Source organism: Dryobates pubescens, chromosome 5 (genome assembly GCF_014839835.1).
Source record: "Dryobates pubescens isolate bDryPub1 chromosome 5, bDryPub1.pri, whole genome shotgun sequence".
Taxonomy (NCBI): domain Eukaryota; kingdom Metazoa; phylum Chordata; class Aves; order Piciformes; family Picidae; genus Dryobates; species Dryobates pubescens.
The window spans coordinates 27,379,892-27,397,632 of NC_071616.1; the positions used below are offsets into that span (position 1 = coordinate 27,379,892).

The 17,741-nt window shown below is 37.9% G+C and overlaps 1 protein-coding gene across 1 annotated transcript in view; it reads right to left on the reverse strand.

The window, feature by feature from the left end:
• Positions 1–10,494, reverse strand: part of VRK1 (VRK serine/threonine kinase 1) — a 29,751-nt gene extending 19,257 nt beyond the window's left edge. The window contains exons 1-7 of the mRNA XM_009907872.2: positions 10,329–10,494; positions 8,143–8,198; positions 3,579–3,648; positions 3,112–3,199; positions 1,710–1,818; positions 1,485–1,577; positions 369–501 (exon numbers count right to left, since the gene is read on the reverse strand). Of these exons, the coding sequence (XP_009906174.1) occupies positions 369–501; positions 1,485–1,577; positions 1,710–1,818; positions 3,112–3,199; positions 3,579–3,648; positions 8,143–8,198; positions 10,329–10,485 (706 nt within the window). The 5' untranslated portion in view covers positions 10,486–10,494. The remainder of the gene's footprint in view (positions 1–368; positions 502–1,484; positions 1,578–1,709; positions 1,819–3,111; positions 3,200–3,578; positions 3,649–8,142; positions 8,199–10,328) is intronic.
• Positions 10,495–17,741: the final 7,247 nt, after the last annotated feature.

Below are 17,741 nucleotides of genomic sequence, written 5' to 3' on the forward strand. Positions count from 1 at the left end.
TTGCCAAATATGAAGGAACAATGGTAACAAAACTATCTGTTGCAAAACCAGCCTGCTTTTCTGTCAAGATCCACTACTCCATTTCTACTTGCTTAATAAAAAGCCATATGCTAAACACCTTAAGAATCTTTGTAAATTGAGGAAACATATTTAAGAAAGTTACATTTAAAATACAGTACATTAAAGTAATAGTTTGTAAATGGGAAAAAAAGAAAAATGTCACATAGTCCATAGAGAAGAAAAAAAACATTTCTATAGATTCAGCAATGTGGATGTTTATGAAATTCACTGCCACAAATAGAGTCTTTTGCGCTTATAGAAAGGATGCACAAATGCCTGTTGCCAGAAACAAAGCTTTACATCCTTACCCACACCCTTGTGTGCATCAATACTGGTATATTCAATAGTTCCATCATGACACCTTTTAGGATCTTCTTTATATACTTTGTGAACTCCTTCAGGACAGTATCGGTAGGCAAGTCCATAATCCACCAAGTATACCTAGTAATTCCCATAAAGAACTCTAAATTTAAAAATTGCAAACACAAGAAATGTGCAAATAATAAATGCAACTCCCAACCATTCTTAGAATTTATTTTAATGTACTAAAAAACTGTGAGTCTTTTTACTTTAAATGATCCTTTCTTGGTGCTTTATTGGGATTACAACATATGATTTTAAAACAATGTGTCAGATAAGTTTTGTTGGTTTTCATACAGCAGTTCAGTATGGAAAGAGTTTCCTGCTGATGCACTGGATAAATACAGCAATAAAGTCAGTTACTGACAGTAAGATTAAATGAAAAAAAAAATTATATTAATTCTTCTAGAGTTATAAATACACTTACTGTCCTATCCTCTTAAAGTCAGCTGTCCCATGTGTATACTACTGCATACTACTTTTCACTAACACTAGAGCTACTTTAAGGGAATTGAGATTATTTACTTATTTCACAAGCTAAAACATTTGGGCAAGAAGATGACATAATTCTGAAACTTTAATGTGCAGTGTTTAAATAAAAGAGTAAAGAGAGTTAAAAATGCAGAAAAATGAAAGACTTCCATAAATCAACTGGATAAATCAACACTTTAAAGACCAATTTTTCCAAGTAACAGAACAGTTATCTGATAAATTTCTTGAACAAAGGAAAGAGGTAACAATGCAGACAGGCAAACACAATTTACCAGCATGCGATATAATTTTAAGCTTGCACCTGCAAATACCTATTTGAGTCAATTTTTTTTTTAATCTTGAGAATTTCTCTAGATTATTTAGGACAAATAGTCAATTTGATAACTGTTCAGCAAAATGCATTAAAAAAAAATCATAGAATATTAACTAGATATAAATGTCAAGCAGAAATAATGTTACCACATACATTCTTAAAAATGATCTTCTGCTAGGTTTCACAGGTTCAAAGCACTTCCAGTGCTTTCAAATGGAAGGTGTTTAAAACATGAGGAATAAAAATGCATCAGAAATACCTGATTAGGGTTTTTGTAACTCAGAAGAAGGTTTGAGGCCTTGATGTCTCCATGCACATATTCATGCTCATGAACGTATTCCAGGATATCAAGCTAACAAAACAAAACAAGTCATATAAATGCAGTACCCAGATTCGCCCAGCAGAGGACCTGTACTCAGCCCAAAAGTCTGATTTAACTGGGGAAGCCAGACCGTAAAAATGTGATGTATATTTTTAAACTTACTATTCTCAGACCTAATTGCAGTACAGTTTTATGGGGAAATCGCTTTGCATTCTCTTCATACATCTTCTGAAGATCTCTGCCAAATCGGTCCATTATCATAAATCTATAACTAAAGGGGGGGAAAAGCCACCAAAACAGAAAAAAAGTTACTGAATTGTATTTAGTAAAGCATTTTGTCTTTTTTTTTAATTGTACAAATTACTGATTGAAAACATCTCCCTTAAAAGATAAACTGTAGGTACACTGAACACAAATATGTGGCAAGTACTTGACTCCTTTTCCAAAATTGTTCATTAATTCTTTTTTACATCAACTAGTCAAAAGTCTGTCTATTAAAAGAACTGTTCTTTATTTCTGGCTAGTTCTGCAATATGATAACAACTACCCAGAGAGGACAATATCTGTATTGTAATTCATAAAAGATAAACCAAATCATCAATTATTTACAGAAATAAATTTTTTTTTTACTTTATATATGACTGACTTAACATGTTTATGTATACAAATCCACTTACTGAAATCTATTACAATCTTTTTTAAAATCTACTACTAAAAACAAAAATCTTAGACTTGTCATAGGTGTTCTGATATTCATTGCTAAAGTCAAATTGGTTCTATTAGCTGGGAATAAGAGCTCATGTTAGCTGTATTAAAGAATCTCATTCATTCAACACCAAATGGAAATAGAACTGCATTTGGTGAAAAAAAAAAAATGCTGTATTCACTTTTGTCTCTCGAAACTCAGACAACTACTGAAACTCCTCTGCAGTACAGATACACAGAGAAAAGCCAAGTAGGAAACAAGGACTGTTACACAAATAGGGACAATATTCAAGGTCAAGCAACGAAAACTTCTCATGACATGGAAGGATACTAAAAACTATCCTTAGACGTGAGACAAATTAATCTGTGAGCTAAAATAATTGCTAGCTTCATGTGAAAGTTAAAAAAAACTATCCCTAGGGAAAATAAGATTTAGAGAGAGCATTAAGTCTTTTATATGTGTGAGTGAATATTCTTTAAGTGCACAGCATACCACAAGAAAAACTTAAAAGGTAGTGATATTATTGAAAGACTTATACATTAGAAGTTGGCTTTATTTTAATTCAAACATGAAAAGCTTCTAAACCACACATATACAACATCATGGTATTACAGCAATGTTCAGGGCAAATGGAAAGTAAACTCCTAAGAGTATAATAGGCACAAACAGGAGTAACAGAGCACAAATAGGAATAGATATTCCTTAAACATACCCTATTACATACATGAAACTTTCTAGTAGAAATCAACAATATGAAGATAGGTGGAAAACAGATCTTATAAAGTCAGTCCTGTTGTGAAAGGATACTGGTTGCACGCAAAATAAATCTCAGTATATACCAGCAAAAGATATATTCACCTGTTTCCATTTTTCTCATGCAAGCCAGAGCCCCAGTATCTTGGTACACCTAAATATTTTAGCTTATGGGATTTAGTCCACTTCTGAACTGAAAATACAAATAAATGTAAGTTCACGAATTTGTATCAGTAGACTTAGATAAAAACAGAGAAGTCATATCACAATTTCTGCATACCTGTGAGTTGCTTATTTCATGGAAATTTGTATGCAAAGCAATGATGCACCCATTGTAGAGAGAGAGATGCAACTAGAGTCTGAATTTAGGTAACATAATCAACACAACTCTAAAGCACATCTTACAAAAAGCCCCACCTAAATTTTACTGTATGACTGAATTACAGTTCATGATTTAAAAATGCTTTTGAAAGTCACCTAAAAAGATTCTCTTAAAGTTCACCTTACTCCTGGTAGGCTCCATTTTCCTAAATGCTTCAAGTTCATTAAAAACATTTTAACAGACCGCTTACTTTCATCTGGCTTAGCAGCTCGCATGTAGAACTTTAGCTCAGTAAAAAGAGGTCCATTCTGGCTGGGTTCCTTTAAAACAATTTAAAATTAATTAAAAACTGCTGTATTAGTGCCTAATCATTTTTTTAAGTCTCACGAAAGGTAACATTCACCCTATAAAACCATATTCTTCCTCAAACACTTTACTCAGTGCTGATAGCATATGTTACTTTTATAAAAGAAGGCTGATTCTAAAAAGTTACTTCTATTATAAATTGCTTAATGTTAAAGGTATCAAAGAATCCTGTCCCTTAACAAGAGATTCAAGAATAACAAATCAACTGAACTGTATAGAAATGTTAGTAGCAATTGACAGCAGAAGTTTAGCAGAGAACATTAAACAACATTATTTCAGATTTTCCAGATTAAACCTGGATTCCATCAGTTGCAATAGCCATTAGTGAGCTTAAAAACACCTGAAATAATTTGATGGAAATATCTTAATAAAAGTTAAATACTCTCTGAACACAAGGTATTTCATTCCTATCACACACACTAGTTGATCAAGGTAAAAATTACAAAGGATTTCACAATTTCTGTTACACTAAATAATAAGAACTACGCCTATTTTGAATTCAGTGTCTACTTTGCATTTAAGCTTACAAACATATTTCAGTTCCATTTTCTAGGGACTAATCTATGGTAACTACATATTACAAGTAAAATGCAAGGGAGAAATTGGTTTGAAAACACCAAAGTTTTGAAATACTGAACAGGAACTGCAAATGGACAACTATCATGGCTCTAACATTTCCAGAATTTACTGCAGGAAAGACAAAAGTGATTTCAGCTCTTGAAGTTTTTATATTACTTATTTCGAGATAAGCAATTTCTTTTAGTCTAGTTACTCATGTATGTGCAAATTCATTCTCAGTGAAAATACTTGCTTTGCAATATCCTACACCTAAAACAATTCTAACAGAAAAGAGAAAAGAAAAAGAAAAGTATGTGGCAAAGAAACTAAATCACATGGTATTACTGGAACAAGTTGCTCAGAGTAGTTGTGAATGCTCCAGCCCTGGAAAGTGTTCAAAGCCAGACTGGATGAGGCCTTGAACAACCTGGTCTAGTAGGAAGTGTCCCTTCCCTGGCAGCAAGTTGGAACTAGATGATTTTTAAGGTCCCTTCCTATCTAAAGTATGCCATATAAGCAAAATTTCCAAGAAAGATAACATCAGTCTTAAATAGTTTTAACTGTAATGTTTAAATGCAGATGTAGTGACACAGAAAATTGCTAAGGGCCAGAACACACCACTCAGCTAATTGAGGTTTACTGCTTTCCAATACTAACCAAGGACTGTAAAGCGATCAAACACATAGAGTAACATGGGCTTTGAAGTGCATCTTCATTTACAAGACCAGTCAGAATGAAAGCAGGTACCAGTGTTGGCACCATTCCCAGGCCTGGACACTTGATTGCAAACCTACTGCCTATCTCCATGTCACTTTCTCCACCAGCATTGCCCTGATAAACAGTGGAGCCAAGATACCAGTTTTCCAGCCCCTCCTTGTGTTACCATGAACTCAAAAAAAAACAACCAAAAAAAACCCCAACAAAACACACACACACAACACAAATACAGAAAAAACTAAACCAAACCAACAAACAAAATCCCCACAACAATGAACACCACAAGTGGACCAACTCATTAATGCACAGCAACTTTGGTACATGCTTATGTACTTTCAGTTAGTTTATCTGTCCACTATGGACAACCAAGTAGTGATCTAGAGACTATATACAGAGGAGGGTTAAACAGCTGAATTTTTGTACTGCTGTTATCTTTGACAAGCGTTACCTAACGTATTCCCTTATTTCTGTGTAGCATAACCCTTTGCTACTCTAATTAGGATATAAATTACACATTATTTTTATTCAATTTCCATAGGTTTGAAGAATGTTACTTTCTTACTAAAGTACAATTAAAAATGTAGGTGGTAAAAATTCTTAAAATATTTATTTTTTAATTATTCAAAAAAAAAAAGTCTGTGCTGTCTTTCTCTAGAAAGAGCAAATGCTGAAAATCTGGTATCTTTTCATACTTCAGAGGATGGATAAATAATTTAACCACAAAAAGATCTTGTTGACTATGAAGCTGTTTCCCCATAATTATTAATTCCACATACAGATAAATAAATGCATATGCTATGTTAAAAAGGCTCATGTAATGATGTCCAATATTTGCCACACTAGTCATACAGTAAAACCAGAAAGACTTCAAACACAAATTTCTACAACTTCTAGTACAGGGTCATTCTAAACACATGATTTGCAAAACTAAAATTAAAGTCTAATTAGAAAAGATATCATAATGAAAGAAATTATGGATTATGTGTTGAAACCAAATAAATTTCTTCAAGTAGCGTTTTAAGAATTCTGATCTGTTTCACTGAGCAATTTAATGAAGTGTTATTAAAATCTGCATTCACTCCTGATCAATGACATCTGAAAGGTCCACATGTTAAACAGCATTTCTTTTTTTAATAAAAACTATGATTCATTTTGTACTGCTCAGACATCGATACTATGAGGATATGTCAAAGACTAAGCCAATTTCCATTCTGCTTTAATAGCTTAATTTGAAGAACATTACTATAGAAGCACATATTTTGTTAAACACTAATAACTGTTCAAAGCTGTTAACCACTTTGCTTCAGCTGATGGATCATCTAGGAATCACCCAGGCACCAGAAAATAGGCCCTTAGCCGTAGTTGTGTTATACCAGACTGTAGAGGTATAATATGTTATGGTTCATTGGTGAGGGCAGCACAAAGACTGGGGCTACTCTTTATTGCCATAAAGACAAAAATTACACAAGACAAATTAAAAGTGAGTAGTCATCTGGGAGATTAGCAATGGGGGTATTTACAGATTGTTGCCACAAAGAGAATCTAGCATAAAGGCAACCCAGAAGTTACACCACCACCTCATATGTTCAGAGCCCAAAGCAGAGAAGAGGAGAAGCAGATGGACAGGTTTCAAAGTCAGGGAAAGAGGAGGATAGCCATTACTCACAGCATAAAATATTGCATTATCTGATGATTTTCCAAGCAAGTCAAACTGGATTCTTCTTGAAAGTTAAATGACATCCTGCTTCCTGATCAGTGCAAACTCAGCAGGCACCAGTAATTAGAAGTCAATGCCTCTCATAGGCAAGCCACTGCTGGTAATTCGAATGTCTGTTATCTGCCTCTAAAACAGTCTGCAGTACCTGTATAATGGGACAGCCCCTGCCGTGGATGGCAGAGGTTGGACATATAAAAGCAGCAGCTGCAGGCTGGGGCTCATAGGTCTGTGTGGAATACTACCTACAGACACCTAAAGCAGCAGCAGTATGCTGATGTTAAAGGTATGGTAGTTTGACATTTGCATCATAAGCAGTGCTTTTTTCAGCAAGTGAAAAACATTTCAAAGAGGGTCATCCCCAAGAGTACCTTGGGGGGGTATCTGAACAGTATCAAGACCAGAATTCTAGAATTTCCCTGTAGTCAGCAGATATAAATACCAAGATTAAAAGGCATATACTAACTAAAATGCATTATATTCTAAATTAATCTAACATTTTAATTTCAGTTTAAAATTTTAACATTTATATAAGCATTCCACCATCACTACATAGTTTAATAAATAATAGATTAAAACAATGCAGTTCTGAACTTCACTGAAGAAATAATTTTCTCCATTGTGAAGTTCTTGTACAGTTTTCTGGCATTGCTTTTGTCACAAGAGCAGAAGCACCACCACAGTAATGAATGATCCAGATCTACTCTGGCTATTTTCATATTCCCAGGTTTTTTATTAATACTTTACCAGAATCCATACAATCTGGCAAAACTTCAGAAAAAGTTAGTTATACCTTAGGAAGAAAACATTATAGCCAAATCAAGTTAAATAAATCTCTTTACTTTTTAATTTTATTTTAAGTTTAAAAACATAAGAAAGTTTCAGACAACAAAAGCAATTGCTGGTTTGCTGCTATGGGCTAAAAATGAGCCATCAACAATGCTTTTTCTTCTCTCTAATCATTAGGTTAAAAAAAATTATGTGTCAATGCCATTTTAATGCAGTAGAAATTAGAATACGTATGTGTTTTATGATAAAACATTTAAAGGACTTTATATCTGCAGGGACCTTGGGAATCAAAGCTTTGCTGTTTCTACTCCCAAGCCATCTGTCAGCTTACAAACATCCAGTGGTGAGCAACAGTTCATACAGACTCACTGTTGAATCGTAGAAATTCTCCAAAAGCTAGCCAGATTTCATTCATTTTCTGATATTTGGGCTGTTTACAGGAAGCAGCAAATGTAACAGAATCTGATCCACTTCATGAACCTTCTTCAACTCCGATGATGTTCCAAATATCCACCGTCATACATAGCTGCCTCACCTCTCAGCCACATTCCTCTATACTACCACACTTACTGTATTTTAAACAACACTATGCAATTGGACTATTTTCAGCCAAAAGATGCAATTCTAGAAGAAACATTTTCAAGTCGTGAAGGTTTAAATGCTTTCTTACCACTTTTGCAACATAAGCCGCATCACTGCCAACTGACTTTGAAGAATTAACATCGGCTGTTAAAAAGGAAGCATTTGTTAATAGTAGGACAGAAAGCCATCACAAAACAAACATTCATGTGCTATACAGCACAGACAAAGAAATGACAAGGCAATTAAGTACTGACATCAACATGTATCAGCACTTTGGACTTTGGTAAAAGAATTTCACTCTATAGCAAGACTATATTGATATGGTCTTGCATTCTCCCTTCTGTTTGAGAATGGGCGGTTTACTAAATACAGTTCTTTTTTATTATTCAACATTTTTTTCCTGGTCAATCTCTCTTTCATTTTGTAATACTGTGATGAAAATAGACAGTTGTGGACATATAGATGGAAAACAACCTCTATACTATTCTGCCATGTCACATATCCAAAACTGACTTTCTGTTGCTACCGGGTTGTTGATTTTTTTTGACAGAAGGTATGATGGACATCAAGTTAGGCAAGCACGAAGTACAGGAACAGTCAGGGGCATAGCTTTGTGCAAATGTTGGGGGAGCAAGCTTTGGCTTGAATAATGTAGGAATTCTTAACATGAAGAACTACACAATTTGAGCGATCTCGGAGTCCAGTCTCAATAAATTTAGTAGCTGACTGAGCAAGGCTGAGTAAGCAGTAGAGGCTCATTGGCAAGAAGCCACACACTGGTACTGGTTTTCTTCTTAACCAGTTATGCTGCAGTCTGCCCATTTTGAAATCAGGACAGATTATTTTAACTCAGTATGGGTTCAGTGAAATTTATTACCAAGAGGAGGAAGACCATAAATGCACTGCAAAATAAAACCTTATTATTGTGATCACATTAACTTTCACCCCTTCCAAATCATTTGGAAAACAACTAGGGGCAATTAAGATTTTATAATTCCATGACTTATCCTCAGGCCCTCTTACCTGCTCATCTGTTCAAACAGCAGAGATCCTAATATGAAATATTATCCACTAAGGGAAGTTTTCCATGATCTCAAAAAAAAAACCCCAAACTTTCAAAACAAGATCTATGATGATGCTTTAAACTGGAAAGTTGAAGATTTGTTTTGAACACTGGTTACATAATTATTTATTCTATAATTTATTCTATAAAAAAGTATATGACTAATGTCAGAAGTTCACAAGACAATGAAAAAGTAAAAAGCAGTAAAGTCAAAACCAGCCAAAATGCTGGCTAAACAGCAGACCCCATAAAACATGCTCAGACAGCCCAAGTTCAGAATCTGTGATATAAAGACACTCAAGTAAAAATCCTTTCTCAGCTAGACCAAAAATAAAATTTAAATAAATATGAAACTATTCTTTCACAGCCAAAAAGTAATAAATACTTTGGTTTGAAAATAAAAGAAAGAACTACTAGTGGAACCTCATACAACCACAGTGCATACAATGACCATTTGTCCTCGCTTGCAGTTTTTTTCCAACGCCTTGAAACAAGTTAAGGTTCTAGTAAAAAATACCACTTGAAGGCACTCTGGATTTCCCATGAGCCCTCACAGCATTCCTTGCATCATTCCATCCAACCTGGGATTTCTCTCCTCTCCTCTGACCTATTTCATGCTGCCTGTTTTGATTGTATCCTTCCACATCTTGACCATTCTTTAAGTCCAGCTCTCTGTGTCCAGAGAAGGGCAACAAAGCTAGGGAGGGGCCTGGAGCACAGCCCTACGAGGAGAGGCTGAGGGAGCTGGGGTTGCTTAGCCTGGAGGAGGCTCAGGGGAGACCTAATTGCTCTCTACAACTACCTGAAGGGAGGTTGTAGCTAGGTGGGGGTTGGTCTCTTCTCCCAGGCAACCGGCACCAGAACAAGAGGACACAGTCTCAAGCTGTGCCAGGGGAAATTTAGGCTCAAGGTGAGGAGAAAGTTCTTCTCAGAAAGAGTAACTAGCCATGGAATGTGCTGCCCAGGGAGGTGGGAGAGTCGCCATCACTAGAGGTGTTTAGGAAGAGACTGGATGAGGAACTTGGTGCCATAGTTTAGCTGATTAGATGGTGTTGGGTGATACGTTGGACTTGATGATCTCCAAGGTCTCTTCCACCCTGGTTAACTCTATATTTCTAACTTGGGGTCAGTTTTTCATAGCTTTGAATAATAATAAACACTTGACTCTTCACTTTAAAGCTAATATAATTAAAAAGACCTACTACACTTACCAAGGTATAGGCGTCCAAAGCCTCCTTGCCCTATAGGGACACCTAATTTCCATTCTTTTCTGGATGTATCAGCTAGAACCTCCCCCAAAGCAAACACTTCAGCAAGTTTCCTTTTTGCAGGTGCTCTTTTTCCAGCAGTCTTCTTATTATAAGGCATTTTGTCTGGAGAGAGAAAAGGGAAGGGGAAAAAAAAAAAACAGGTTACACACTGACCACTTATTTTTGTAGAAATTTGCTAGAAGCATGAAAAAGTGTGGGTTAAGTTTTCATTTGACACTCTAAAATACTTCACAAGAAATACAGTAAGTAGTTTCAATGACATGAATTTGAAGTGAAAAACAACTGATTTTTCCAGGCATCACAAAAATATTTGACAGCCATAGTCTTCATCAGAGAAATTTATTAGAAGACCTTGTATAATACTTTCCTAGAAGACTTCAGAATCTCAATCGATCACAACCAATTGTAGGTCAAAATTTAGAAGAAGGCAAACTAATGAAATAAAGCTCATCAATTTTCCTTGACTGGAACTTGCATACAGAAGAAGTGTCATACAGTTTAGGTTACTTCGGTAATAAAACATGGAATCCCTCTTAGTTGTAAAAAAATCAACAGCTCATTATTTCTTCCCCTGTAGAACTACAAGTGACAATGAAAGTCTGCTCATTGTTTAGAGGGTAGCACTTAAGAGGGCATCAACAAACTAGTACATAACTTCAATAAATGCAAATAAATGCTCAAAATGCAGTTGTGACTGACTAAAGCTCAACAATGAATGGAACACTCCATGCAGACAGGCCATGGGGATGTGCCCATGGAGCTCTGCCAGTAAGGCAAAGGACTATGCTTTAGCTCAACACAAAGGCAACTGGTGGTGGGGGCCTTTGTTTTAGGAAAACAGCTAAACAGCTGAGCAGAGCTCAAAACTGTTGAGTAGATCAAAAAGTGGCATAAACGTCTCCCAGGTCAGACAGGTCAGTGTCAGAGCAGTGAATACAGGTTCAGTGCAACACGAGAGAATAAACACTAAACTGGCAAAAGAATTTTGAAGAGAGCTTGAGGTGGTTTCAACCAAGGTATTCCTTCCTGATGCCAATGGTAACTTACACTTGCAAGTTTTTCAGTGTATTTTGTATAACTCTCCTAAATCAGAAATCCTGTATAGCATCAACCATCTCGAAATTAATACATTCAATATTAAATATCACACCTTCCAGATGTGCAAGATCTGAAATAATCTGGACAGAGCACTGGACTCTGGCAGGAAGCAGTCCTCAGACACCACAGGCATTCAACATAGGAATGAACACAGCAGGAAAGGTGTATGATTCCATGCCAAAGAAAAGGTCTGTTTTTTAAGGTTATTAATATGAGTCATAGAACCACATCTGAACACCTTACTGTTGTCAAATAAAGGACTTCAACAAGTAAGTACTACAAAATACTACTGGAGAGTCCAGTGTTAGCCACTAAGAGCATTAAGGAACAGGAACATCTACTTTGTAAGGAAAGGCTGAGAGAGCTGGGTCTGTTCAGACTGGAGGAGGTGATCTTATAAATGCTTACAAATATCTAAAGGGCAACTGTCAAGAGGATGGAGCCACTCTTCTCAGTGGTGTCCAGTGACAGGACATGGGGCAGTGGATACAAACTGGAACATGGGAGGTTCAACATAAACATAAGGAAATTAGTCTTTATTTTGAGGGTAGCAGAGCACTGGAACAGGCCTCTCAGAGAGATTGTAGAGTCTCCATTTCTGGAGGCATTCCATACCTGCCTGGATATATTCCTGTATTACTCTAGATAAGCTGGACTAGATGATCTTTTGAGTGACATATCCACATCACAAGCTTCCCCATTATCACAAAACAGGATATTTTAATTCTGCATTACTTGACTATCTCCTCTTCTATACAGTTACATTCTTTCCCATAATTAGTATACAGCTTAGATATTTTCCATTTTAAAACTAACTTTACCTACAGCTTTATCCATAACCTGCCTTCAAGAAGTACTTTTCTCCATACCTCAATTTTTTTTTCATAATCTTTAAGTTGATACATACTGTACTGTCATAGAGGAAGGTGCTTCCGCCATATTTTTTAGAGGAGAAAAGTGGGACTTCTGAGCACCAAATGCAATTCCATCTAGCTCAGCTAAGACCATACCAGTGAGAACATAATGCCACAAGTAACAGACACTGGTAAGGAATAACTATGTGTTGGTATCATTTAACAAGAGCAGGCCAAAAAGATAACAGCACCTTCTGAAGGCACACAGATCAAGAAAGGGATTAAAACAAAGGACAGACTGAAACCACTCAAAATGACAATTGCTAAATAAACCGGAAGTCTGGAGCTCCAAGACTGACTCAGACAACAACAACAAAAAGTTTAAGAAGAAGGGTATGGACATGCTGGAGCATGTCCAGAGAAGGGCTACAAGGATGATCAGAGGGCTGGAGCACCTCTCCTATGGAGACAGACTGAAAGAGTTCGGACTATTCAGTCTGCAGAAGAGAAGGCTCCAAGGAGACCTTATTGTGGCCTTCCAGTATCTGAAGGGGGCCTACAAGACAGAGATGGGGAGGGACTTTTCAGGGTGTCAGTTAATGCTAGGACTAGGGGTAATGGAACAAAACTAGAAATGGGTAGATTCAGATTAGATGTTAGGAAGAAATTCTTCATCATGAGGGTGGTGAGACAATGGAACAGGTTGCCCAGGGAGGTGGTGGAAGCCCCATCCCTGGAGGTTTTTGCAGCCAGGCTGGATGTGGCTCTGAGCAACCTGATCTAGTGTGAGGTGTCCCTGCCCATGGCAGGGGGGTTGGAACTGGATGATCCTGAAGGTCCCTTCCAACCCTGACAATTCTATGATTCTATAACTATATCCATTGACCTCTGACTTACTACAAGTAATTCCAGCAAGACTTGGACAGACACACTTAAGTACTTGAATGCTGGACAGACTACTGTCTAGTGAAAGAAAAATCTGTAGCCTCTTTCTCAATATAGCTAGCTAGCAAGCAAGTGAAATGAAACTTTTTATGTTTCACATCTTTAATGTTCACAATGAGCCTCTTGATATTAGCCTTGCTTAAAAAGGAACTCAGTTTACTTAAAATAGTTCCTCAAGAGTACTAAAGAAGGAGATTGTGTTTCCCCTGGGTTCCCCCCCCCTTTTTTTTGTTTAACACAGTCAATAACTGTATGCCTGAAGGTACTTAGAGTAAAGGAAAAAAAATTAATGAAATGACAACTTCTCTTTATTCATAAAAGCAAAAATTCAAAATGGACATAAGTTTGAACATCCCCAGCTGGGAACCCTGCCCTTAACAAATACACTAGATACACATACATGGTTTCTTGGCTGTCTATATTCATATCCATCTGTTAAGATGGCAGTGTGCCTACTTACAAGTTGGTCAAACTATCAGTAGGCCATGAGTGCCAAACACTGATCGCTTTCAATGGGCAGCATGCACAATAAGCACTCACTCTTTTGCAAAAAAGCTGTTATCCATGGAATTATTTAAGCAGTAGCTGCACATGCTTTCACATTTACTTGGGTAAATCCATTCAAGGACCTTCTATTGACTGAAACCATAAATTTCTGAAGACTGCAAGAATTTTCTACTTGAAAATATAAAACTGGGCAAGGGGAAGAGACAATTATAATAATAAGAAAAGACATTTTAGTGCAAATTCTGTCCTTCTGTGTGCGATTTCCATTCAGGAAACTTAAGAACTAGCAAACATGGTGTGGAGCTGCCTACCTTGTACAACTGGAGTAAAGCCATCTTTAAAAATTTACACACACAGAAACACACATAAAAAAAAATAATCACCTTTAACTTTCATGCATTTCAATTACCTCTCCCCATCAGTAAATGGAAATATTTTCTATCCCACAGGTATTGTGAAGCTTAATTCATTAGTGCCTGCAACCAAACTGAAGTCCTTGGAAATAGAGTGCCATAGATGTCAAGTACCATACTATATAATTCAAGTATCAAACAGACCTGTCCCTGCTTAACTAAGGTATCTGACAAGAACAATTTTCAAGGTGCATAATTGTAAACAGCAATACAGTATGCTCAAAACAACGATTTTGCTACTAACAAGTATGAATAACAGAAGTCTATTTGTCTAAACTCTCTCCAAAAGCCTCTTAGTGCTCCAAAAGCTATTTCTTCTGCTCCTACCTTGGAAGAACCTGAATACACCATACTTGGGCTATGTGGGTAATTTTGCCTTAGAAGTGCTATTAGTGGTGTTATCTTTACAAATGTTGTCTGCAATGCTTGCTACTCTAGGGATATTTGAACTCAGAATAAATATGAGTAACTACTTTTGTTAGCATCTTTTCTCAGTAAAATTCTGAAATTAATACAAATCAAATTTATTTTGAAGGAAGTATTTCTCTTGTGTGGCAAGTCATACTGCGGCAAGTCAGGTTTCTTCCAGATCCTCCTCTTTTATTCTCTGGAAATTGACATCTGGAAATTGCCATTTGTACAGTTTTTTGTCTCAGTAGGACCTATTTTCACTCTCAGCATAGGGAAGGCCTGCTGGTGACCTGTGCTCCTCTTCATGATAGGTAGTTGCCAGCAAGACCTGAAATCTATGCATGCATTATTAAGACTGTTCATCAGTCATAGCAAGACATCTAAAATAAACAAAAAACCAACCAACCAACCTTAAAAAAAACTATCACATTTTTCTTCAATGAGTGTGAGGGAAAGAGCATGGCACTTTAAGACTTCTGAATACTGTACAGCTGTTTCATAGGAGGGACCATCAAAAGAAAAAGTCCTGAAGTATCAGTGACTTGAGGTACCATGTAAGGCAGATAACAAAGACTTTCTTGTGTTAGTTGGACATTCTGTGACTAGTCTACCATTGTGTTACATTTTTGAGTACCATCATTTCCTAGCAATTAAGACATCTGACAAATAATGGTACTTATGGAAGAAGAGGCATTAGGATTCCTTCCTCAAGAAATAAGAAAATGCCTCTTTAGACAAAATGAATACATGTACATAGCCTGACGACAATTCATGAGAACTATTTCACCACAACAGCACCACACCAGGTGAACACTTTTCTTTATATTTGGTTTTTGTTGTTGGGGTTTTTTAAACACACTGAGAGCCTTTTTAAAATGCAGCTTGCTCAGAGACAGGAAACAGTCATTTACAAGAGGAATTACTGGGTTGCTAACTAATTTTAAATTGCCTTGTCAAACAGCCATTTTCCTCTTTTGAACAGTATTTAAGGTTCTCCTGAAAATCCTGAGCATCACTCAGTTACTGAAATAGGGAACACAGTAAGTTTTGTAAGGTACCAAATCACCTGTCACTCCAAATTTCCTCAATGTGACACCAACAGCAAGTACCTATACATGTTGGAGACACTTCAATAGGTTTTGATAGTTTGCCACACTGTATAAAAATCAACAGCTCTGAAATTCATTAGGAATCCTACCTCATATGGGGATTACCCCCCAGAATTAAGTGGACATCTTATTCCTTCAGAGGAAGGCAAAGTCTTTTGGCACAGTAACAGCTACAGGAAGCGTCACAACAGCTTTCATATTTTTGCTCATGTTAGGAGTGGCCCATGGCTTCCCTGTGAATTAATATATGCCTTAAGCACAAATCAAAAAGCAAAGCAAGCAGGTTTTGCCCTGCCAAAAAAGTTTTTAAACAAGGAAGGCAAATGGCAAGACACAGTAAGTGCAGAAAACCCACAAACACTGACAGAAAGAAATCAGCTTAGCCCAGTTCTCATATGACAGGCCTGTCCTGATCTTAAACTGGCAGATTTTTATTTCAGTTTGCATGGGGAGTGAGAGGGGGGGAACAAACCAACATTATTTACTTTAAAGCAAAACTCAGGAATGCCTCCCAGCCAAGGTCATATTTTGTTTGTTAACAACACCAGGACGTTCCTGAAGGAGACAAACCTCTAAGAGGCACTGAGTATAGCTTTTACTTCAACTCCTTCACCTCGTTTTAGCGATTGGAAAAGCAATATAGGCAGCTGCTATCAAAGGCTGATTTAGATCCAAACCCCATGAAGGGGGCAGGGGAAGGTACAGCAGACCCCTGGGTTTAAACTGAGGGAGATGTTACCCACCTGTTCCCCAGTCTCTCCCTCCTCCAGGCCCAAGGAGATGCCTCTGGCGGCACGGGCTGGGACGGGAGAGCAGGGAATGTGCCTTCCCTACCCCTGATAGCAGACGAGAGGGAGTAACAGGGCCCAAGAGAGGGAATAACAAGGCCCAAGAAGGCCCCGGCGGTACCACCATCCTCCTTAGCCAGGGCAGCAGGAAAACTCGACCGCAAGCCGCAAGAAGGGCCGGGGACGCAGGGCAGGCCAAAGAATAGGCGAAACGGCACCCTCAAAACTCGCCTCCTAAAAAAACCATCTCCATATCCCAAAAGCAGACGCCGATTTCAAATACCTCCTCCGTACCAAGGCCCGGGCGCTGCTCCTTCCGCCCCGTCCGAAATTCCCGCACTGCTAGGGACCCTGAGGCGGGCCGCCCGCCCCGGCGCTCACCTCCCAGCATCGCCCGCGCCCATTGGGCCACCGCGCAACGGTCGCCCGCCGTCGCCCCTCCCTGTGCCTGCTGGGAAGTGTAGTCCCTGCCGCTGCGGGTGGTGGAGCACACTTCCCAGCAAGCACGGCGACTGCGATCGGCCAGGAGCTAGTCCTGTGCATAAGAGAACTCTGTACGACATCCTGGCCGTATAACACAAAGTACATTGGAAAAATCTATGCCAGGCTGATGCCGTGTGGCAGTAACTCTGACACAGGCTAGCAGGTATCCTTACCTTGTGCGGTAATGCTACAGTGCTCCATCTTCTATAAGCGATGCCCGGCCCAAACGCAACCCCTGCCAGCCACTGCAGCACCGCAGCCAGCACCTGCACATTACTTCATTACATAACTTCATTACATACCATTGCATACGTCACTGTGTGGCACTTTGCTAGTGCTAGACCCTTTCTGTTTGTACCAACTACAGCCTCACACAGTTGTGCAATAATGTTTTGCTCGAAAAAAGTTTTTTGTCAATGGTTTGACAAATCCTGTGTTTGTTCCTGACAGATTGCTGTGGGGTTTTTTAAACAAGTTCTGTGATAGTTAAATAGTTTTGAGTGCACAAGTATGTTTTGCAAAATTAATAATTTCAAAGTTTTATAAAAGAACACATGCCTTCAAAGGGTCAGCATGGATTCTGCATCCTCTCTTCTGATTCTCTTTTTTCCCCATCACAATCTCCTTGTCTTCAGGTCTGAGGCAAATCAAGCAGCATTTGTTAACATAGCTGGTCATATCACTTTGTCATTCAGTATCACTGCATCTCCTTCCTTTATCACCAGATACAAATGCATGTGCACCC